General features: G+C 43.9%; 1 protein-coding gene across 2 annotated transcripts in view; it reads right to left on the bottom strand.

Annotated features, from left to right (window-relative positions):
- ZC3H12C (zinc finger CCCH-type containing 12C) overlaps positions 1 to 22,808 on the bottom strand; it is a 92,951-nt gene extending 70,143 nt beyond the window's left edge. Inside the window, exon 1 of one of the 2 annotated variants that reach the window (XM_030331865.1) lies at positions 22,541 to 22,808. Coding sequence is in view for 1 of the 2 variants with exons in the window: in XM_030331863.1 (XP_030187723.1) it covers positions 18,178 to 18,201 (24 nt within the window). In the remaining variant the exon portion in view is untranslated. Of the gene's footprint in view, positions 1 to 18,177; positions 18,253 to 22,540 lie in introns of those variants that run through there. The other variant, XM_030331863.1, reaches the window with a different exon arrangement.
- Between the last annotated feature and the right edge of the window lie 2,147 nt (positions 22,809 to 24,955).

Here is a 24,955-nt window from a genome sequence, read left to right as displayed (position 1 = left end):
TTGACTGTAAATTATACCTCAGCAAAAAAAAAAATTGATTTCTTCACAAAAGACAAACTTCTACTAACTTGTCTTAAAATGTTTTTGCTTTTGTTCTTGCGCTGGAATGAAGTTTTTTTTCTTCTGTCATTATATTTACTGACTAGTTATTGTTGGCGTCTAAAATATTATTTATTCACATAAAACTTCAGTGAACTAGGTACCTCCGGAACTCCGCAGTTTCCATCAGTGTCTCTCTGAGGCTCTGGGGATTCCAGATACATACAATAACGTAAAATCATCACATGGCCTCTTTCTTACCAATGTTTAGATCTCTTACTCCATCCTTTGTCTAATTACACTGTATTATTAGATAACACTGGCTATTTTGTGTTTTTTCCCAATACTGATGGGAATGCCTCTGGGAGTTTATTATTAAGCATATATGGACTGCCAGCTAGGTGGTGTTCACACATACAGATATCCAACACATACATCCCTCACCTTGAGCTTATTACCACGCCAGGCCCCATTTTTCTCAATAGAAAAAAAAAAAAAGATGTGATATGGTTGCTCTGAAATTTAAATGAGCTAATATAGAACACTTGGAATGGTGTCAGGCACACAGTAAGCATTCAGCAAGTGTGAGCTATATGCAATTCTTTGTTTATATACAACTATACATATACACATCACACTATATAGAGCCTTTGAAAATCACTTATAGAAATACATTTTCCTCCTACATGAAAGATACGGAGAAAAAATCAGGAATGTGGATTGCATTAATATGTTAAAGTGATCATACTGTTTTCTTTGGCTTACTAACATATGAATTATATTAATAGATTGTCTAATATAGAAACACAATTACATTTTGTGGATTATATATGCTTACATTTCCCCAAGAATTTTGAATCAAATATAAGATTGTGTTGTCACTTGCCTTAATGTATTTGCTTTGCCATATTTGGGCACAATTTTGCTGTTAGCAAAGGGATACGGTCAGTGTACCAGAGAGTGCCTGACTAGACTGGGTGGGCCATGCTTTCCGATAGAGGAACCACTATTTCTACAGGTCTGGTTTAGTGCTATTCTGAACCACGTCCCTGAACCTTGACAATAAATTCCAGGGCAGAGTTTGTTCCACCATAGGGTCCAAAGAAAAAGAGGCTGACCTCCTAATTTATGAATATAAAAACCAACACCATACCATGCCCTCTTCCAACAACTGAGTAACCTGGACAAGTTATTTAATTGCTCTCAGTTTCACTAACCAGAAAATGGGGACAATACCACCAACAGCACAGGGTTGTTCACAGATTAAATGAGTTAATACACTTAGTTTAGTTTAGTTCCAAACATTTAGTTTGGAAAAGCCAACATACCAAGCTTTTTGTAAGAAAAGCTGAAGATTGAAAGGGTCATGATATCTCGGCCAGTGAAATAATTACAAGATGCTGAGGGAAAGCCAAAGGGAACATGATGATAAAGGTGGTTGGGAGCCAGTGATTCAGAAGAAAAACACTGGCATGAAGGTGGGCAGGAGTAAACGGAAAGAGGGAGAAAATGGAAGCATAATTAGAAGAAAGTAATGAGAGGCACCTGAAAGGAAACAAGGATTTTTTTTTTTTTTCTTGTAGAAAATAAGAAAACATTTCCTTCAGTTTAACAATTTAGATGGTGGGCTGTGAAATAAATGGCTCTAGACAAGGCGATCCCCTCCCACCTCTCTCATAATTTCATTAACATTTTAATTTCCTAAAAGTTCCACAGAACTTTCCTAAAGTAATAAATTGCTTCACTTTTCAGAGTTAGCTTTCTCCTAAGACCTAGAAGTTATAACTATTGAACAATTAAAGCTGTGATAATTTTTCCCTTAAATAATTGCTATTGAACAAAATCTTTATGAAAAGAAAGAATTCCTATGACTGAGGGATTTTATCGATAGTAACATCATTAATTATGGAGCACCTCGGTTCTTAGGGCATTGTTTATGGAAGTTAGGTGACTGATCACATTTCATTTATACATTTAAAGAAGTAAATGCTCCTGATGAAAGGCGGGGAACTAGCATCGTCCGTGAGCACCCCAACCACACTGCCTGAGAGCTTAAATCTGGGTTCCAGGAGTCCACGTGCTCACTCAGCAAGTGTGTATTTAAAACCCGCTGTGACAAAGGGATAATGCTGAGCGAAGATGAGAGACGATATAAACACGGATACAAGTGCTCCCTAAGGGATATAAAGGTGTACTAGGGAAACCCGATAAATGACCATCTGTGTAGTAGAGGGTATGTCAAAATTAATGCTATTCACATAAGGGTACAAGAGACAAGGACATTGGCTATGATTTGAGAAGGTTCTGAGAGGTGAGTACAGACAGATGGTGATGTCAGTCCCACCCAGACTATGGTGTATGTGTCTGTGGCTGGGGGGAAGGTGGTGAGCGAGGTAAGGTGGGAGGAGAAAGGATTTTTGCCCAGAGAACAGGATCGAAGGCCCAGAGATGTGACAGATAATAAATATGCAGAACACCGTGTGATTAATACTGCTGTTTGATTAATTCTACTGCCGTAGAAGAGGCTAGAAGGAGGCCATACTAGAGTTTCAACTTTGTACTGGGAAACCATTGAAGGTTTTTTTTTAAACAGTGTGATGGTAGGGAATACAGGCAGTAATGTCTATGACATGGGCCACAGCACATTTTCCTACATGTATCTCCTCAGTCAGGGAAATAAAAGTAAAAGCAAACTATAGGTACAAGATTAAAATAAAAAGCTTCTGCACAGTGAAGGAAGCAAAACTAAAAGACAACCTAGTGAATGGGAGAAGATATTTGCAAATGACATATCATGATAAAGGGTTAGTATCCAAAATATGTGAAGAACTATACAACTCAATACCAGAAACCAAATAATCCAATTTAAAAAGTGGGCAGAAGACCTGAATAGGTATTTCTCCAAATCAAATAGACATCCAGATGGCCAACGGACATATGAAAAGATGCTCAACATCACTCATCGACGAGGGAGATACAAATCAAAACCACAGTGTAGATACGACCTCACACCTGTCAGAATGGCTAAAATGAAAAAAACTACGAAACAGCAATGTTGACGACGATGTGGAGAAAAGGAAACCCTCATGTACTGATGGTGGGAATGTAAGCTGGTACAGCCACCATGGAAACAAATGGAGGTTCCCCAAAAAGTTAAAGCAGAGCTACCTATGACCCACTAATTCATTAGTGGTATTTCCCACCCCCCCAAAAATGGAAGAGCCCAAGTGTCCACTTACTGATGAATAAATATGTCTCTCTCTCTCTCTCTCTCCTCTCTCTCTCTCTCTCTCTCTTCTCACACACACACACAACACACACACACACACACACACCACACAATGGAGTATCAGTCATGAAAAAGAATATCTAGCATTTGCAACAACATGGATGGAGCTGGAGAGTAAAATACTAAGCAAAATAAGTTAGTCAGAGAAAGACCAATACCATGTGACGTCACTCATATGTGGAATTTAAGAAGCGAAAACAAATGGGGTGTCTGGGTGGGTCAGTTGCCCGAATGTCTGACTTCAGCTCAGGTCATGATCTCATAGCCAACTGGGTTTGAGCCCCGCATTGGGCTCTGTGCTGACAGCTCGAGTCTGGAGCCTGCTTCAGATTCTGTGGTCTCCCTCTCTCTCTGCCCCTCCCCTGCTCATTCTCTCTCTCTGTCAAAAAAATAAACATTAAAAAATTTTTTTAATTAAAAAAAAACAAACAAATGAACAAAGGAAAAATAGAGACAAACTAAGCAAAAGACTCTTAACTACAGAACAAACGGATGATTACCAGATTGGAGGTAGATGGGGGTGTATGTGGGAGGGGGGATATGTGAAGGGGATTAAGGGAGGCACTTTGTGACAAGCACTGGTGATGTATGGAAGTGTTGAATTCATCCACTATATTCTACACCTGAAATGAATACTACATGGCATGTAACTATATGGGAATTAAAAATTTTTTAAAGGGACTGGTCTATTTTCTTCCACATTTTAGAAAGGTAATGGGGAGCCCCTAAAGGTTTCTGACAACCTTCAGGAATGATGTGTTTCTAACTACATTTTAGGATCACTCCAGCTGCATTGGTTTTGAGGGGGGTAAAAGAAACTCAAAGACGTGTCAGGAAGGTATTATAATGGGCCAAGCAAATGGTGACAGGTATCTAAAGCTACACAGGAAAAAAGAAAAGAAACAAACAGGATATATTATCTCAATTAGAGCCAATGGGTCTAGACCAAGAAGAAGTAAAATATTAAAAAATCGAGGGCAGCGAATGACACACATCCCCTGCAAAAAGGCTGAGGACACTGGGTTAAGGCGGTCAGCGGCCTCACAGGGAGCTACTCCAGGGCGACGGAGAGAGGGGTGGACGGCAGATGCCTTTTCCGAGTGTGCCAGACCTCCCCTTCGCGGGCTAATGAAGTCTACAGATCGCTTTTCAAAGAAGTGCTGGTAAATACGTAAAATAAAAACATACATCCCAAAGAACAAGATGCAGCAGCAGACCTGACACGGACCGAGATTTTGCAGCTAACAGTGAAAAAGGCATTTCAGAGAATCTACCTCAACTGAAACAGAGAGGGACACGTTTGCAATTCTACAGGTGACAAAGTCAGGTAGGCTGTTCTTGATATCGGGTTTATTGCTTACATTCACCATCGGGGGAAACGCTGAATATCAGGAATATAGGAGATCCAGGAACACAAAGACGTAAACTTCCTCCCGCCCAACATGACAAAAGGCGCGTGTTCTGCCCATGGGTCCCCCGGGGAACCGCAGGCCACAGGTTACAACTCCCAGCCACAGAGTGTGTGAAGAGGAAAGGACAGCACATGTATCCTTTTGAGAAGTTTGGCGGCAGGCAAGGAATAAGACGCAGAAAGAGACTGTGGGGGGTGTTGGAGAAGGATGAGGTTTCTCCTCTTTAAGAAGCGCAAGGCAGGAGAATGAAGTCAGTGGGGAAGAGAGAAAGGGTGCACACATCTGTGTATGAGTGAATGAGAACTACAAGCCTGTTAATGTTACCCCAACTCTCAGGCTGTCCCTGCTTCTGTGCGACCAAGGGGGCCAGGACTGCCAGGGGGCGAGAGAGAAAAACCCTCTCCCGGCAAGAAACTCAGGAGCAGGGCTTGTTTTTTGTTGCTCTCCTGCCTCCTTTTCTAACACATCTTCCACCTTCTTGAGCAGCCCTCACCATACCTGGGGCTTAATGCTGCGCCTACAGACTCCCTATGTTGCTGCTTCAGTCCCTCCCCCCCAAAAACCCCAAACTCGCAAAGACAGATCACTGGGGGCGCTGGGAGGCTTGTGTAATTCAAGAAGTCATCACACATCTAAGTGAGAAGGATTCTGGAGGACGGGGTGAAAGGACAGCTCATTAGAGCAAATGACTACTTAGATGGGGAAGCTGATGAAAGCCGGTGAAACGTGACAGCATGAGCACACTGTGGGTCCTCGGCCCCCCTACCCTGCCCCCGCACCTCACCTCCTCCCTGCTCACGTGTGCACGCATGTGCACAGAGAACGGAGGGTGCAGGGAGGGCAGGGTCAGCTCATCCCGTTCCTCACTCTTCCAAGAGACTCCTAACCCATTTGGTTCGGTAAACAAAAAGCTACATTACTGGGAAGCAAAGATTTGGCAAGTGTACAAATTAATCAGTCTTCTGAACTAGTATTTCTAAAATAAGTAACTCATCTTTTTATCTTATCTTCCAGTTTGGATTATTTCTGTAGAGATAATACACACAAAATCGAGTCCGAGGCTAGCACACGGTGACAAGAAAAATTATTTCGATCAAACGTGAATCCACGTTGAACTGTCCTGCTTGGATTAGGTGCTGATCATCGAAGAGGTACCCAATCTACTGAAATGCACAAAGAATCTAAGCGCTCATTTGCTACCAAGGTGGGTAATAAACACTGCTGATCTACCTGTTATTCGCAGGAGCGTTCGGGCCCAACACTCAGCACCCAGCAGCACACTTGCCAAACGGGCATTCTGGCTGCTGGCTGTCACCCAGGAGCTCCAAAGTGCTTTCTCCACCTGCCCTGGCTTCCCTCAGGTGCTCTCGCGCGGCACGGGGTGGCCTCCAGGCCGAGCTGCAGCTGCCAGCCTGGCACGTGCTTGCCCACCGCCCAGGCCAGCAGGAAAACTGCCTCCCTCGACCAAAGTCGCAGCATCAATTCTGCGAGATTTCTCCCAACAAGCGGATTCCTGGTGTTCCTCCAAAATCATACTTTAAAACGGCTACCTGCACTCTGAGTCTAGGGTCTGTCTCGGTACAGAAAATCTGTGTCATCTGTGACGGGTAGGACATTAGCAGGCTCTGGTTTCCCAGCTCGCGATCTTCTCTGAAAGGGGAAGAGCGCGGACGTGTGGGGACCAATCAGCAGCTCTCCCCCGAATGCAAGCAGACGACTCAGAGCAACACTGGACAGCAGGGGGCTTACTGGGAAAATAAAAAGGCAGTAATTTGAAGCCCTTGGTTCTCTTCAGAAAAAGAGTAATTTGTTAATTTTTCTCACAGGAGCCACTAGAATTGCCACCACTCCCCACCTTCAAGAATGGGAAAAAATTCTGCCATTCCTCTTGGCCAGTTTATCCAGCCATCCATACACAGGTCAGGAAAGAACAGTTCATTTTTATTTCCAAAGCTTCCCAGTCTTTAGGGGGGCAGTCGGGAGGATTCGGAAGACGCTCCCTGTCATACCGTTAAACCAGGAAGAGCACAGGGAGGACCATGGAGAAGCCACAGGTGCTCACTCAGCTCCCACCCCCAGAACATCCTAGAGAGCACAAAGGAAGGGTCGGTACCAGGGCCAAGAAGTGTGGAGATCTAGGAGGAGAGGAGCTCCGCTTAGCAACTCAAACACTTTTAAAACCAACTGTGAAAACAGCTCATTTTGGAAGTTAAGACACACAGATGACAGAAAGCCCCCCAAATGCAAAGGTTAGATTTACTTCTCTTATCCACAGGCCTTAAATGATGATGAGGGTGGTTAACCTCCCAGGTGTATCGTATTTAAGCCATAACAACGATGGTAACAATGACCCTTATCTCAAGTACTCACAGAGTAATTCGCCACAGGCCGCCTGACTTCAAAGTTAAGATACAGACGGCCATGGACACTAGCCTACCTTCTTCAAGGCACTTAGTAAAAACCCAAGCCTAGACAATGGAAGTACACTCTGACCATGATACACAGACAGGAGTTAGCAGCAGAGTGCCAAAAACAGATTTAAAAACCACCGATCTATAAATTAGAAGTCTCTTCCAAATAACTCTGTAGTTAAGAAATAAAAAAAAAAAAAAATTACAACCTATGGGATGTGGCCAGAATGAAACTCAAAGAAAAATTAATTGTTTTTAATAGAAGACAAGAAATAAAGGAATTAAAAATTTAAACTGGAAAGGTTAAAATGAGCAAGCGAACCAAATAAAGTTGAACAAACGAATAAATTAAAAGCACAAAGAAATTAGGAAGCAAAAAGGAAAAAGCAGAACCAGTTAAGGAGGAGTGGTTCTGAATGCACGAATGAATGACAACCCCCCTGAAACTGTGACCAAGAGGTGGGGAGTTCTGCAGATAGGGAATGTTACACACGTCATGTTCACGGAGATGGAAAGGATTCTTCCCGAAATCTTCACGCCAATCAATTAAGAATCCATCATTAAAGCTGACTTAGAAAGGTTACAAGTGTCAATAACCATGGAAGTAATACAACCTTGTGAAAGATTATACCCTCGACTCCATTCCTGGTGAAGGCTGCTGAGCCTACAGGTTCCATGGGTGTGTTCCAGCAAAACCTCAAACATCCAGCTTCACTTAGATTATTTGAGGGCACTGGACACCATGGAGAGCATGTGACTGGTTTAAAAGTCTAATAAAATGCTGGTGACAAAACCTAACAAAAATAGCACAGAAACTAACCAAATATGCATAATCTTACTTCTATCCATAGAAGTTCTACATATAAGTGAATTGCATAGCATACTCAAACTGTCACAACACACATTACCCGGGTAGACTTTATTCTATGATATAGATATTCTAATATTGAACAACCTTGTTAACCTCAATTCCTTACGTGTATGGATTAAAGGCGCATGCGCCGGCTTGGTTGTGGAAGAGGAAGGAGGGACCTGGGCAATCAAGGGCTTGGTAGACTTTTGGTTTGAGCAGCTGAGAAGAAGGTAATGAAGGACTACTCAAGCAGGGAAGGCTTGGAAAGAGACAGATTTGGAAGGATAGAAATTGTTGTAGATGATTTCATTTCAGATACCATAGCTATCCAAAGGGAGCTGTGTCAAGGCAGCTGCATAAGAGAGAGATAAAGTTGGTCATCCTGGCATATTGACGGGGTTTTAAAACCGTAATGATGGATACATGGAAGAATGTAGAAAAAAGAAGAGACTCAAGGACCAAAAACTTCAGTAACCTCATGATAGAAAGATACTACCTAGATTTGTGAATACCGTATTTTCATTGTAGCACATATTGCCATACTTAATCATCTCTGTAAACATGCTAAGTTAGGACTTCAGTATAAAATCTAATAAAACCTCATGAGATCACGAGGTAGTTCTCCTGCTAACTTCTGAAAATGTCAGTTCAGTGGCACTGTCAGTTGGGGGGATTTAGAAATTACTTGAATCTTTCCGGAGGGGAAGAAGTTTTTCAAGTAGTGTTCTAAAGAGGCCTCAGAGGCTCAATAACGAGGACGCTGGGACCCTGATCCTGAGACTTCATTTGAATAAAAGGTTCTATTCCAGGGGCAAAACTGTTTCATTTACTCAAATATGATTTCATTTCATTCAAATATGATACAACAATGGACAATAGTGAAAACAAGAGTAGGTCTTGAAGGGTGTATCAATGAGACACGGATCGAATCATTAAGTACGTTGAAAGCAGTGATATTTCAAACTTATTGAAATTGAAGATATATTTAAATTGATTGATTGCATGTTCAATAAAAAAAGAAGAGAATATGAATTAAACACTGAAAATATATTTTTGAAGATGTGCCTAGTAGATACTTAAGGATTAAGTAACTTAGGGAATCCTCCCATACATATAAATCTATTTTCAAGTTTCTCACATTTGACTTTTATGTTTATTTGCAGGAATATGTGTATATAGTCCTACCTATCTATGAAAGCAACAGCCACTGACATTTAGTAAGTGAAATACCAGAGAAGACGTCACATTAAAATCAGAATAAGCCCAAGTCATCAACAAATGCCTACTATTCATCAACACTGTTGTCTAAATTCAACCAACACAATACAAGAAGTAGAATTGAAGTACTGAAAAAAATTGTTATTATTGTTATCACCATTACCTATTCTGAAAAATCAAGAGACTCAGACTGAAAAGGTGTTGGAACTAAGTCCTACATTTAAGAGTACACATGAAAGAGTTCAGTAAGGTAGCTAGATGGTTATTTAAAAATACAGTAACTTTTCCTTTATACCAGCTACGACTAGGTATAAAATATAGGCATACAAATTATAAAAGATAATGATGGGAAATCTCATTTATAATAAATAACGACAGCTAAAATCTCTCAAGGACATACGCTTCAATACACATCATCTGTTAATCTCCACAACCACACTATTATAGGACAGTACCATGAGTGTAGGTACTACTATCACAAATTTACAGAGGGGAAAAAAAAACCCAAAAACTGAGGCTTTGGGAAATAAAAAAATTGTTCAAGATCACATAGCCAGTAAGTGTCAGAAAAGGAATTCAAACTCAGTCCCTCTGCCTCCAAAGAATGAGCTGCTTAACACCATCATGCCCATTCTTCTCTCTCAAATGAGCAAAGCGAGCCTATGTGGGGAAATAGTAACAGGTACAAAGAATGGACAGACACACCGCCAGTAAGAATATAAAATGGTGCAATTTTCACGACACATCTAGGAATTTGTAAGGAACAGAATCAGGGGCGTCTGGGTGGCTCAGTTGGTTCAGCACCTGACTATGGCTCAGGTCTTGATCTCTTAGTTCACAAGCTTGAGCCCCGCGTCGGGCTCTGTGCTGACAGCTTAGAGCCTGGAGCCTGCTTCGGATTCTGCGTCTCCCTCACTCTCCGCCCCTACCCCGCTAGCTCTCTCTCTTTCTCTGTCTCTCTCAACACAAGCAATGTGTTTATATGGGCTAAAAGTTTAAAAATGGCAACACTGATACAAAATGATCTCTGGGTGAGAATCACAGATGATTTTCAGCATCATTTAGATCTTTTTCTGTATTCTAAAAATGTGATAAAGTGAAGGTGTTAAGGAAACTCAAAATTTAATTTTAAAAGATAAAGTGAAGTATCAAAATAATAGAAATGCAGTTTAGAAAATATTTCCGCTACCTCAGAGTGTTTCTTCCTATGCACTATATTGCCAATTTTAACATACTTTTATGCCCATGACTTTTATGCTACTTAGGTACTTTTCTCTCTTAGCAAAAACAGGAATACTTGCTTTATCAACATAGATAATTTACTGCACGTTTTAAGCCTTTTAAGTCTGTACTAATCATTTAAAATTATAGCAAAATTCCAGAAGTTATCTAATATAGAAGATCGCCACATCAGTGAGGCAATTAACAAAAATGACAATTCAAAGGTAGAACAAAAATGTCTAAGTCAACAACAAGCAGAAAGCCTCAATTACATGGGAACTTGTTCCCTGTAAGCACACAATAAAAATGAGCTAGAAAGTAAAAGCCAAGATGTGAAACAGACTAAGTCACAGAATAAGGATAAAATAAACCCACATAATTTGAATAGTAAATGAGGACAGATGACGAAGAACAAAGAACAAAAACTAATTTAGCTTCACCCTAAAAAACATGAAGTAATAGATTTGAAAGCCCTTCGGAAAATCTATAATACAAACTGACATATTAAAAGCAGTAACGGCAAACTCAATTTTATAGGCTTTTCCTACCTGGGAATCCCAACCACTCAGGACATGATTAAGAGCCTGTGAATAAGGAGACAGAAAAACAAAACAACCAAATCTCTGTCCAATCAAATCAACGGATACAGCTAAAGCATTTTCTAATAATCCTGAGTGCCTGGCACGCTTCTGTGCTCATGATCTTGATTCAGTAAAAACAACTCTGCGAAGTACACAGTGTCTGATAGCTGAGAAAAGTCAAAGTGAAACTGAGGCTTGCCTAAGGTCATGGTCTGGGAAGGGCAGAGCTGAGATGCAATTCTGAGGTCCCACCTGCTTTCTCTGTGCAGCATAAGCCTTCAGTTGTCCAACCCGGCTTAGTGGGAGGGAGGGAGGGGCAGTGTCAGCAAGGAACAGATAACATCAAGAAGACCAAAGAATTCGCTGATATAAATCAGTATACATCATGAGGTCCTGCTGCCCCCGCCATTTAAAAAACAAACAAACAAAAAGGCATGAACAAGTATTGCCATTTACTTTAGGATAAACCAGAAATCTCGATAACCTTGGCCAAGTTATAAGCATCTCTGGACATCAGTTCCATCACCTAGCAGATAGGCAAAACAACCACAGTATAAACCTAACAGAACTGTGTGAAACTAAATCAGATAATGTAAATAAAGTGCTTAATACCGGTGCCTGGCACAGAGTTAGTGCCCTATAAATGTTAGCTATTATTAGGTTTCACAGTAAGTGAAATTATAAGCTGCATATTATTTGAAGGTAGAAAACTATCATGTCTGCATACAAAATCTTCCACTTAAAACAGTTTAAACATTTCGCTCTTCGAAGACTTTAAGAATAAACGTTTTACACAAGTCAGTTTTATAATATCCTTCCCCTGCTAAGTGGGGTAGATAAGGTTAATTATATTCTTAGAAGGCAAACCTGTATGGCCCCTCAAGAAATCTCATCATTCATTCTAAGTTAATTTTTACAGTTTGGGCACCAATTCTCTTATTTGCTCTGAATCAATTATTGTGACCATCTCTTCACCATCCACAGGCTTTTGTTCATCCCACCCACATTAGCAGGTTCATTTTAAGTGCTATGTGGCCCTTCAATAACAACACATTCATGAAATATCTACTAGGTGCCAAGCGTTGTATCAGAGTTGGGTTAGAACAATGTAGACCACAGAGTCCTAGCCCTCAGGGAACCTAAAACAAGATAAAAAATCATATGCACATATAAGGTACTGTTATCAACATTTTGTATTATCAGTATATCGTTATGACAAATCTATGCTCTAGGTAGTACTTTCTGTCTGCAGATGAAGAGTAGAGGTGCAAAAAGCAGAAAAGAAAGAAGTAAACAGTTAAACATAGACAAATATTCAAAGATTAAGGAGGAATATGTAATATTTTGAAAACACAGGGGAGCAAGCAAATAATTTTGCCCAAAACTGGGAGATTATGGAACGCTTGTGTTTCTACTTAAAAACCCAAGTAAAAACTCTGTAAAGTATATCTATGGGAATAAAAAATAGAGGATTCATCCAAATATTTACATTAGTTATTTCTGGGTAAGGAGATTCCAGGTGGCTTTCATTCTCTCTTTGCTTTTTCTTAACCAACTTGTAGTACTTAAACAATTTAAAAATATAAGGTGAAAAAAAAACCAGCATTAAAATTAGGTATCAATGCTCATCTAGCAAACTGTCAAAAATTTTATTAAAAAATTTTTTTTAATGTTTATTTATTTTTGAGAGACAAGGGCGTGTACACACACACACACACACACACACACACACACACACACAGTGTGAGCGGGGGAGGGGTAGAGAGAGAGGGAGACAGAATCCGAAGCAGGCTCCAGGCTCTGAGCTGTCAGCAGAGACTCTGATGCAGGGCTCGAACTCACCAACAGTGAGATCATGACCTGAGCCGAAGATGGACGCTGGAGCCACCCAGGTGCCCCAAAAAGTCCATAGTGCATTCAAACATGATGAAATCCAATCTCTCTCTCTCTCTCTCTCTCTCTCTCTCTCTCTCTCTCTCTTTCTCTCTCTCTCTCTCTCTCTCTCTCTGCTAACAGGTATACGTATCCATTCAACTTTTCTGGAAAGCTTTCTGGCAATCAAAAACCTTAAAGCTTGTTGTTTTGAGCATTACTTCTATGACTCCAAAGGACCCAGGTGCAGAAAACATTTCATTGGGATGTTCAGCTAAAGCATAATGATATTAAAATATTGGGGGAAAAACGTGTGTAACTCACACAGAATAAGGATTAAATGACATGTTCTTAGCAAGAAAATGTTTGAAATACTTTGAATATCCTGAGAAAATCCTTAGTGTATGCTACCTGGGGATGGGAAGGTGGGAGGCAAAGCTCTATCATTCTACCTGCACAAGAAAAAGACCTCTAGAACCAAACTTTTTAGAAACCAAGCTTTTTAGAACCAAACTTCTAAGAAAGAGGATTCCATCACATTGTTTAAATCTCACGTTACCAAATTTATTAACACACATTAGGTTACAGAGCCCTAAATATTTGTTTAAAGGAGGGGGTTGTAAACCTGACCAACCTGGAACCCTGGCTCTGCCATTATTAACTGTGAGACCTCTGTAAGTTATTTTACCACATTGTGGTTTGTTTTCTTCATCAGGGGAGGAAAGAAAAAGAGGCATTCAAGGGCAGTGGCAGTATAACATACACGGACAGCACCTGGAACGATGATTGCACAATTAAGTGTTACCTATTCTCATCAGCCTTAAAAATACAACAAAGCAAACCAAATGAGATCTAAGCAGAGGCCTCGACAGTGAGCCAGGGCCGAAGAAAAGGTAATGTTCCAGGCAAACAGGACAATGTTCCAGGCAAACAGGACAACCTTGGGATTTTCTGCTTATTCCCTATCCACCCTTAAGGAGTGGGTAATTACCTTGAAGGCAGAACACTTTGACTTTTCAGACATCTGCTTGTGGGCTAGTTCACTGAGCCTAAGAATCACTGTCAGTGTTGTGATGTAAAACCACATACACTAGGCTTTACGGGGGGATTATTTTTCCATTTTCATTTTAACGAAGTAAAACAATCCTTTGCTGGTACACAGCAAAGTTAAAGAGAGAAATGCATCGTAGTGTTTTTAGCAAGCTCTGGGTCATAGAGGTTTAAAAAACTGTTTACGTTTGTCTACGTTTTCTGAGTCTTTTACCAGGAAGCATGTGACGTTACTCTAGCCAGAAAAAAGTGTTGTAAACGTCAGTAAAAATCACTACTCATAAAAACCTTTGTGGTTTCTGCCAAAAGATGCTCCTTCTGGTGGGACTACATTTCTGTTGAAGTGTTCCCCATGTCAGACTAAAACTGTCTTCAGGTTTGTCTTCTTAGGGACCCTAAGCAATCTGCTGAAAAGACACGGTCCTTGCCTCCAAACTATTTCGGCCAGACGGGATTTCATATTGTCCAGACCCGGGAGTACTTGGCAAAGAGTAAGTTAGTGTATGTCTTCTCATCTTCCAGACCCATCAGTGCTAATGATCATGCATCTCTTAATTTTCAAACGATGTGTGTCTACATATGTACACACGATGACACGTCTTAGGCAACAAAGTAAAAACAGAATCACAGGGAGACAGAACTGCCCAAGGGGTAAGGTTATGGGTTTCAGAGTCAGGCAGCAAAGGTTCCGGCTCCCTTCTGCAACTTTCTACCCGTGTGACTCGAAGCTATTTGAAACGCTGTGTCTGGTTTCCTCATCTATAGAATGAGGACCAGAAGAGCAGTGTGTAAGCATGGGGTCGGGCACATCGGCACACAATACATTACAGCTGTTATGTCAGCTACAAAAACCACAGCAAGGATGGAGAACTGGTGTCTCCAGATCACAGATCTGAAAGCTACCTTTATGCCATAAAGCACCAGATGTGACAGACACGGCGCACATTTCCCAGGCCACCTCATTTAAATAGCTCAATTGCCCTATAAAGTCTCTTCCCCAAGACATTGGAGATATATTCTGGGATGAAATACATAAAAAAAAAAAAAAATTCAATTGTCCACCATTTCTCCAAACTACGAACAGCAGCAAATATTATAACAGGTCTTCTGGTCGACCTTAAAATTCAAGTTTTGTAAAAGTCAGGGTGTTTCAGACGTTGTAAGTCCACGAGGCATGTGGGCACCTCCGAGACACAAGATTTCTTATGACGTTTGGTAGACTGGAGATCAAACCCCAGCATCTCAGGATTCTAAATTTGGTTTCACTTTGGTTTGCATTTGGAAACCTGACTTAATACATTTTTTGTTATTCACTGACCTTATTTACTATTTCTCTGTCCAGTAAAAGCTATACCCGGAAACCGTGTTTGCCACTCACTGCTCCTATTGGCCCATCCACGCCCCGCCTTCCTTGCCTCACAGTATTCGCTTGGAAGGGACTCTTATCCCGCTCTACCAGCTTGAATCTTAACTTTGGAGACCTGGCCAACAGCCTTTCCCACTACAATACCTGCATTTCCTATTCTTCGTTTGACCCCTTAGTCCATTTCATCCAGCACCATGTTTTAGCTGTTCCTAATGTCTCTTCTTCTAGAGGTCAGGGGCCTTATACAGCACCTAGATCAACACTAAATTAATTATCTGCTGAGGGAATAAAAGTTTACTGGTGCCCAGGGAGCAATAACTGGAGACTGGTTTACAATCCTACATTCTAACACTAACAGGATTAAAAAAAAAAAAATCTACTTATTATCTTATGTTTGTTTCTTTAAAATCGCTCTCCCATCAGAATGAGAGAATTCTTCTAAATTTACACACAAAAACAGTGAAAAGCCCAGAAAGAGTATAAAAACTTACAAGAGGGTACAGAAAAGGAATTGAAAGCTATAAAATGATAGCAACACTTTTACGTCTGTTACGGTAATTAAAATTAATGTAAAAGCCATTGTGGTCTGCTAGAATGAAGACAAGGTAACTCAGATGCAGAATGAGGAAAATACTTCAAAAATAGAATGTCCATGAAGCACCTGGGGCCCAATTTGGCAGATATAACCCGTGAAACCTAGCTCCCGGAGAAGCCAGTAATATAAAATAGGTTATTTTTATTCGTCTGATAATTACAACAAATACTTAATAAAAGGAAGTGACTAATAAAACTCCCATCAACAATACAAACATTCCACGCTTCTGTTTCCTATTCTTTAATATTTTCCACTGTTAATCAACTAGTTTCATTAGATGTTCATTATCAAAGGGAGATTTAAATTCAACGGCCTTTTTGTTGTCGTTTGGTTAAAAAGTTTACTTTGTTTGTAATGTTCCAGTACTTTAGTGATGGCCAGATGCCCGAGGTTGAATTTTACAGTACTTGGAAAGTAAAACCCACTCTTTAAGTAAAAATACTCAAACTCAAAACGTTTTGGATTCTAGATTTCAAAACGTTTCAAATTCTAGATTTCAGTTACTAGATCATTCCGATATTTAAGGGTATCTTCAGAGAGACAGGTATAGATAACGTAAAATAAGAACGCCAAATTGGAAGCAAACAGGTGAACAGAGAGGTAAGACAGTAAGATAATTTTACAAATATTTGGCGAAGCTATGTTCATAGTCCGGTAACACCAAGATGAAGAAACTGCCATTAAAATTAACTTAAATGGGAGTGTTTAAATACATGTAAGTCATACCTTCTACAACCTAAACAAACTTCTGCAACCTAAACATATGTAGACTTAAATACATATCTATCTCTATAGATACCTCCTATCTATCTCTATAGATACCTCTATCTATCTATAGAGATAGATACGGATAGAACGCTGTATTGCTGACTTCTTGTGGTTCTTGGAAAGCCCAAAAAGTGTTTGAGGCATATCCACTGTTTCCCGTTTAGAAGATGCAATGGAAAAACTCAACGAGGAAATGAGTCAAGAATTGATGAATTTACCAAATTTCTAAATATACTAGCCCAAGTGTCTCTGTAACTATTCCAAGATGGTTAAAAAAGGAAAGAAAAAGAAAGAACGAAAAGAAAAAAGAAATCTGAATCAATAAGCGTCTCACCGGCCTGGGGGATACTCCAACCCAGCCTTGCAACCAATAGGAAAACTTTGACTAAATCTGGATTCAGATTTCATCTCTTTATCACAAAGCACGGAGCACAACCAGTATTGTTAACGGTTACCCAAATGGCAAGACTCCCAGTTAGAGTAATCGGTACTTGGAAGCTCAGGCTGCTTCTGAACGGGTTGAAGGGGTGAAAGGGGAGGCAGTGTAGGGAAGGAAAGCGGGGATCCTTTCTCCGAGTTCGGCGTGGAACAGGGCTGTGTCGGGGGTTGAAGGTGGGAAGCAGCGGCCCGTCTAAAATGAACGCGAGGTGAAAACCGGGTGCGCCCCGGGGCCGAGGGGGTGAGGGGCGCGGGGCGCAGGAGGGACGGGGACGCCGGAGGGGTTTCCGCCGGGGCCGCGTCACGAACGCTAAGGGCTGGGGCTGGATCCGAGGTGCCGGGGGATGCCTCACCCCGCGAGCGCGCGGCGCCCAGAGCCGCAGGGGCAGCGCCGTGGGTCCGTTTCCGTCCGGAGCGCCCGGGCTCGCCTCCATCTTCGGCGGCCGAGCCCCGCGGCGGCGGGCGGGCGGGAGTGGACCGCTGCCCTAGGCCGCGGGGCCCGGGTCTCCGGCCTCACCCGGCCCGAGGTGCCGGCGGAGGACGGCTCCGGCCGGCGGGGACGGCGGCCCGGGCTCTCCGCTCGGCCCCACCCGAGCTTGCGGGAGCCGCGGGCGCTCAGTCCGGTCCCCCCCCACCCCCTCCCCGCCGCACTCCCCGTCCTCCGGGGGGTGGGGGGGACAGACCCGCCGGGCCTGGAGCTCGCCCGGCGCCGCCGCTCCGGCCTCTCCGCCCGGCGCCCGGGCGCGGCCTCCGGCGCGCCGCCCTCCCCTCGCGCGGCTCCCGCAGGGCCCCTCCGGCCGCTGTCCGCCCCCTCCCCCCGCCGCCGGGGGGACAAACCTGGCGGCCGCAGCCCGGCATGGCCGACGCCGCGAGGAAGCGGCGCGCCGGCGGCGGGGCCCGCAAGCGACGGCGGCCGGCCCCGGCCCTCCCCGCGCCGAGCCCGCGCCCGCCCGCGCGCCCTCGCTCTCTCCCTCCCCGCGGACCGCGGCCCCGGCGCCCCCTCCCCCGGCTTGCACAACTCGCGCCCCGGCCGCGCGCGCACGCGGAATTGTTGCTCAACCTACTTGCGGTCTCTTCTCCGCGGCCATCACGACATGCCCTGGAAGCCGGGGCGGCCCCGGGGCCCTCCGGCGGCCGGCCGCCTCTCGCCTCCGCCTGGGCCGCCGCGGCCGCCGCTAGGGCGCGGGGCGAGCGGGAGGCTCCCCACATGCCGCCCGCCCGGCCGGCCGGCCGCGCGCCGGGGCCTCGGCTCGCCCGCCGCCCGCCGCCCGCGCCGCTGCTCCGCGGGCGAGAGCGAAGCCGGCTCTCCCGCCTGCCGCCTCGCTCCTCGGCCGCCCGCCCGCCCGCAGCCGCAGCCGCAGCCGCCGCCGCCGCCGCGCCGCTTCCTCCTCCCCTTCCCTCTTTTCCTTCTCCTTCGCCTCCTCTGGAGCCGAGGTTGGCAAACCAGCACCTGCTGCTGGAGATCACCGAGAACTGAAACAGGAAACCCCGAGCCAAGGGGAAAACCCGGGAGGCGTGGAGAGGGGTGAGGGGAGCCACGGGAACCTGTCGGGCTCCACCGAGCCCGCCTGGCCTCCTCCCCTCGCACCCCTGCCCTCCCCCGGCCCGGCCCGGGGGTCCTTGGCCATCCTCTCCCGGCCCGCCCCCCAGCCCCGTCCGGGAGGGCGCCTCTCTGCTCGGCGACACCTCGTCCTCGCAGCAATAAGGCGGCCCCATTCATTCCTGGGCGGGCAGGGAAACCGACAGGCTGCCTACTTAGGGCGAGTTGCCCGTGCTCCTCTGCTTATTATCAATATTCTGTAACGAGGAAAAAACCACACCCGCGTTAGCAAGACCAATAGGGGAACTTACACAAATGAAGCTGTTGGGATTTCACCCAGGGGAAGGACTTCTTTCGGCAAGGGAAACTGGCCTTATTGGAAATGGCAGTGTGTCAAAATCGAGGTTAAACCCGGGATAAATCCAGATCTCCCGCTGGAGGTTGGGAGGAGACGGACAGCCCTGTGCGCTGAGTTGCAAGAGTGAAGAGCGCTGAGAGCAGAGAGCCTTTTTTCTCTCCTGTCAGTAGTCCAACCGCCGGCACAATTTAGGTCAACATTTCAGTAATGTTCAAATAATCGTATTCGCCTGCCTGTGGAATTCTCAGCGGCTGCCCCACTCCTAGCCTTGGGCCGGATGAATCCGCCTTGGGAGTGAAAGGGAAGGGAAATTTATGTGGCTTGTGTCCCTACCATGCGCCACAGACTGGGTAGCCCGCTTTAAGTGCATTGTCTCATGTGTGTGTCACCACAGCCACGTGAGCTAGGTGTTATTATCCCCTTTATCCCTCAGAAAATTGAGGTTAGAAAAATTGCTGAAACGACACGGTTTGAACAGGAAGGATATACAGGCCTGTCTGCGGCCGAAGCACATCCTTGTTTCACTGGACCATCATGCCTTTGATGATGAGACTTTTCACCTTTAATGAAATTCTCTCTGGCTCTCTGAATTGTTTTCAATAGAGCATATGTGATTTAAGCCGGGATCTGCTGAATTTGCTTGGGTTACTTAATGGTAGTGACATCCATACCGCTTATTGGGGCTACAACTTGATAGTTCCCAGTTCTTAAAAAAAAAAAAAATCTGCCTCTATGGCTCCGTCGAGCAGTACAGGTGTCCCCACTTTTTTGGCCAACATTTGTAGCCCTTTAGCTATGGATGACGGGGTCCCAGCTGACAGCATCCTGCTGGCTGGTGCCCATGGACATCCTGGTAACTGTAAGACGGAAAAGGTACACCCTGCTGAGCCTGCTTTCCGCTCCAGGCAGGCCGGGCTTGGGGCCTATTAAGGAAATAGCAGACGGGTAGGCTTCTTCTGGGACACAAGAGCTCTCCGGTCCACGTTTCTAGTATCACCTTAAGACCCTCAGGCTGTCTGGCGCCCTGATCTCTGCAGCCCGGTCCGTTTTGATTGGCAAGCAGGGAGGGATGCTCTGGGAAATCATCCCCTGTTCGCTGAGCCAAAACCCTCAGAAGTCTCTTGTGCAGTATCGGGGAGCGGCTGGGGACCTAAAGAGAGGCTGGCTGGCTGACAATAAGTGACAGCATCTGTGGCATGATTTTAGTGATGCCAGGAGTTCCCCTACTCCACAATATATCACCCACACAGTCTTAGTTTCCCTCATTGACTCAACTGAATTCCATTCAGTATTGATTAGCATAGTTACAGACCAGGGCACTATATTAGGTAGTCTGGAGCTAAGAGACATGAATAATTATTGCAACTGCCCACATTTGTGAATGCTTACCATTCTAGGGACTTGGCATGTGTGTGTTTCCTATTAGGCACACAAAACCCCTGTGAGGAAGTAAGTATCATTATTTCCATTTCACAGATGAGAAAACTGAGACCAAGATCACAGTCAGTAACAGTGCACGGGTGGGAGCACAGTCTCCCTCTGGAATCAGGACCCACTGCGAGAACACGATATGGTAACTGCCCTTAGTTACCTCACGACGCAGCTGGGGAAATAAAAACACATGAAAGTTCAAAGAAAACAAGAGAATTTATAAGTGTTTAGTGTGTGTCATGGGTCATAAATCCAATGACATTTCAGACCAAAGAAGGGTTGCCTTCAGTTGGAGCAGTTGAGAAGACTGGCATAGAAGAAGAGCCTGGGCTTCAAAACGACAAGAAAATGAAGCTGGATAATGATGAGGAATAGTATTTTGATAAACAGAGCGGATGGGGAAAGGCGTATCAATGAATTGGAAGGTCTTTGTGGAATTGTGAAGAGTTTTGAAGGCAGGGTGACGTGGAGAACATCCTATTTAGGGAAATAAATATTGTGATGGTTACTGGATGGTTTGGAAAGGGGAGGGGACTGGGTATGAGCAGGGAGACACGTTTGACAGCCACTATGGCAGAACAGACATGACATACTGAAGTAAATAGTGAAGGAGAGGAAGGGACAGTTTAGTGACGCACTGGGACTTGAAAAGTACTGAGGCTTGTGAATGATTGCATACACTTGACCAAGACAGACGTGAGAAACGGGAGAAGTCCAAAGTAACTCTGTGAGTGTAAATGTAAAACCTTTAGTATTGCAGACTGGGCAAAAGAGGAAGCTTAGGGGTAGGGAAACTACTTTCTTGAACAAATGTTGAGAATACTTTGGTTTTAGGCATGTATTTGTGGTAATAGTGGAATATGTATGTGGCAATGTTTTATGGCCTTATCTAGAAGAGACAAATAGTTACATAAATGAGACTTTTATGTTACAGAGAGGGTATGAAAACTTTGAATGCTCACTATTATAAGAATAACCAGGCGTGGTTATTCGTCTTAAGTCAACAAGTGTTGAAAGAAAATCTCTAACAAAAATAAAATGCTTCTGTGCCCTGAGACAAATAAGTATTAGGGAATGTCTCTCTTTTGACTCCAGATTATCTAACTTAGAAGCAAAAGAATATACAGGAAAGAAAATCCATGAGTTCAGAGAATATAAGACTGATGAGAGAAAATTAAGAGCTCATTTGGCCTGATCCGACTTTTCGTTTTGCAGACGGTGGAATTGAGGATCAAACTTTGAATGTCTTGACAATAAAATTCAAAATAAGCATTTGGCAACTATGGCACATTGCCATGACCAATTCTGGAGAGACAACCAATCTGTATTTTAGTTATAAAATCAAGCTTGGACCTCGAGCTGTGACTTGAATTGCACATAATGAAAAGGATTTGAGTGGCCGCAGCTCCACAGAAGTTACAGCCTTGGGACAGCCTCACTAGTTAAAAGCAAATGCTTTGGAAAGAACAGATTAGGGACAGGGGGTTGGTCAGGGTGGAGAGAAGGGTACAAGAGCAGCACTTAGTGGGGGCACCTGGGTGGTTCAGTCGGTAAGTGTCTGCTTTTGGCTCAGGTCATGATCTCGTGGCTCCTGAGTTCGAGCCCCGCATCGGGCTCTGTGCTGACAGCATGGAACCTGCTTGGGATTCTCCCTCTCCTCTCTCTCTCACTGCCCCTACTGTGTTTGTGCTCTCTCTCTCCTTCTCAAATAAATAAATAAACTTAAAAAAAAAAAAGAGCAGCGCTTCTTTCTAAACTATAGCTCCCAGGTAGACTGCTGCACACCTATATTCACATTTGAACTTCAAAAGACAGTTTGAGATGGCCATCACCTCCCACCTGACTACCCTCAGCCTGGAACTTCCAATTGCCAGCCGCCTTTTCTAAGACCTCCAGGGACTTAAAAAGTGAGGGCCCATAAGCCACTCTCAGATTGAAAAGTGTCACACACCCTCAGCAACTGCTTCTACTCTATCCAGACTTTCCTAGCAATGTCCTTCGAAGTTTCCTCTTTGAAAATGTGTGTATACAATGGATGTGCTTGAGGATGCAAGAGAACTCTCTCTCCTGCCTCCACCTTTTCCACCAAAGCAATCACCTTACTCAGCTGAGACAATGTCAGTGGTCCCTTCCATGCGCTTCATTCAGCCCCAGCCCTTTGGCCAGCACTCGACTTCCTCTGGTTGAAGAGCTTTGCGCCCAGAGCCAGACGACCGCTGTGACTTTTCATTCGGTTCGTGTCTTCCAGACAATTCTGGTTAATTCCAACCATCCACAAAATGTAAAGTTTTCTTAATCATATCATTCCCCTAAACAGCATGATCTGTAGAAGACAGACACAGAGGGAAAAAACACATCCTTGCCCAGGTCCTTCAGGGACTGCTTAGAGTTGCTTTTTAATGCTGAGTTCGTAGGGAAAGGAAACTAGAGGGCACGAGATACGTGCTGGTGACCAATCCCAGGACTTCTTTCTCTTGATGGAGTTACCACAAGATTCTATATCAGCAGCATGACTCCTGTTTTTTTTCTTTTTTTTCTCCAGCATTTGTGGGAGGCCCCCGGAGAGCAGAACACAAGGTTTTTCAATATGCTGTGTCATACAGTCATGTGCTTGGTTTTCTACCTGAACCAGACGCGTGGCTGCCCTAATTTACCACATTTGGTCAACATAGGAATTTTGAGAATCACGAACGTTTACTATTGAATTTAAAACTGCTCCTAAGGTGGCACGTTGCCATTTTGACAAGACCAACATGTGTCATGACAGTTCACCTGCCAGAAGTTGAAAGACTTTTTGTTGTAAAAATTGCACCAAATCTTTTTTGTGCAATTTTAAGTGTACCAGAAACATCCTCGTCACCTCTGCAAGCTCCCTTGTTTTAAAAGGAACTCGTATACAGAATTACAAACGCACATAACTGAGCCAGTTGGAAAGAGAACGATGGAATTTTCGGGTTAAAGTATACCCGGTGTTAAAGGCTGTATCACGAGAATATTAATTGTAGCATTATTGGCAGAGGCCAAAAAAAAAAAAAAAAAAAAAAAAAAAAAAAAATAAACTGGAATAAACCTAAATATCTATTCATAGGAGACTATTTATATAAATTGTGGTATCTGCATACATTAGACTGTCATTCACCTATTAAAGAGAATGAAGTGGCTTAATGCATTTGGAATTGTTTTTGAAAAAGTGATGTCAATACCAGTGTATATAATATGCTACCATTGTGTGAAAAACAGAATATTTCTACATGTGCTTACACGTGCCTGCATTATCTCTGGAAGGACACACAAGAAGCTGGTCATGGTGGTTGTCCTGGGCAGGGGGACTGGATGATTATTCAAAGGACGCGTGGAAAAGAGATTCCCTTTTTATTCTATAACCATTTATAGCTTTTGAATTTTAAATGGGTGCTTGATTTAGCTCTCCCCCCCAAATTTTTAAGTCTACCTTTATTGGTGATATGTGCTACTGTCTGCCCTTTTCTATGGATTTTATAGATAGGCAGATATTATTTTTGCAAAGAGTACCCCAGCCACGAGGAAGAGGAAGTTGAGAGTCCTGTGAGTTGCATGTGTGGGTTCTGGGGCTTCCCAGTGAAGGGAAAGATTCCTATGGTCATGTGGAAGGGGAGGTCCCATAATTGCTAAAGGATTCCCAGCCAGCATTAGTGGGATTAGTCGCTGTTTTCACAACTTAATTGTCAAAAGCTTCAAACTCAGATTTTATGAGGATTTTTGATGGGAACTGCTTTACCTTAAAGGAGCCTTCAGGGAAGTTCTCACGAGCAGATACAGGACCAGTTCACGTAAGCGGCTGCATCACAGAAAATCAGCGTGAGGCCTGGCGCCCACGAGCATGTTTCTTTTCTCTCCACAGTATTCACTCCTAGAATTATATTTGCTTATCTGTTTTATTGTGTTCTCCTCACATCAGCAGGTAAGCTCCTGGAAGGTGGGAGCTCTGTCTGTCCTGCTCTCTGCAGTGTCCTCAGTTCTTCTGTGCCCAACGTGTAGAAAGCACTCAAGCTGGCTCCGTTCTGGGACCACAGCACCCCGTGACTCTCTAGCCCGTGGCTGCCTCTTTAGGCATTAATCTGCCAGAAGGCAGTACAGACATGGCCAGGGGAGCCAGGCCTCAGGCTTCCAGCATCTGGGAGCATGGGCAAAGCAGAATTCAAATCTCAGAAGAACTGGGAGGTAGAAAACTATTTACGCATAGAGGAATAGGGCAAGGAGCCAACTACTGAATAGCAGAACCAGGTAGGGGCTTGGTAAAGATAGAAGGAAAGAAAAAGGAAGGAAGGAAGGAAGGAAGGAAGGAAGGAAGGAAGGAAGGAAGGAAGGAAGGAAGGAAAAAAGAAAGATAACCAATCACAAACGAATTAGAACAAGACAGCTTCCCCAAACACATACGAGTAGCACAACAATAAAATGGAAGTGAGAGCCCTATAATTAGGGCTGCAGTTCACAGGAAGCAGAGGGGATTGCTGCTGAGTCACTGTGCCGCTGG

This window comes from Lynx canadensis, chromosome D1 (genome assembly GCF_007474595.2).
Source record: "Lynx canadensis isolate LIC74 chromosome D1, mLynCan4.pri.v2, whole genome shotgun sequence".
Taxonomy (NCBI): domain Eukaryota; kingdom Metazoa; phylum Chordata; class Mammalia; order Carnivora; family Felidae; genus Lynx; species Lynx canadensis.
Note: the sequence above shows the minus strand (reverse complement) of the source record. Positions and strands in the feature narration are given on the sequence as shown.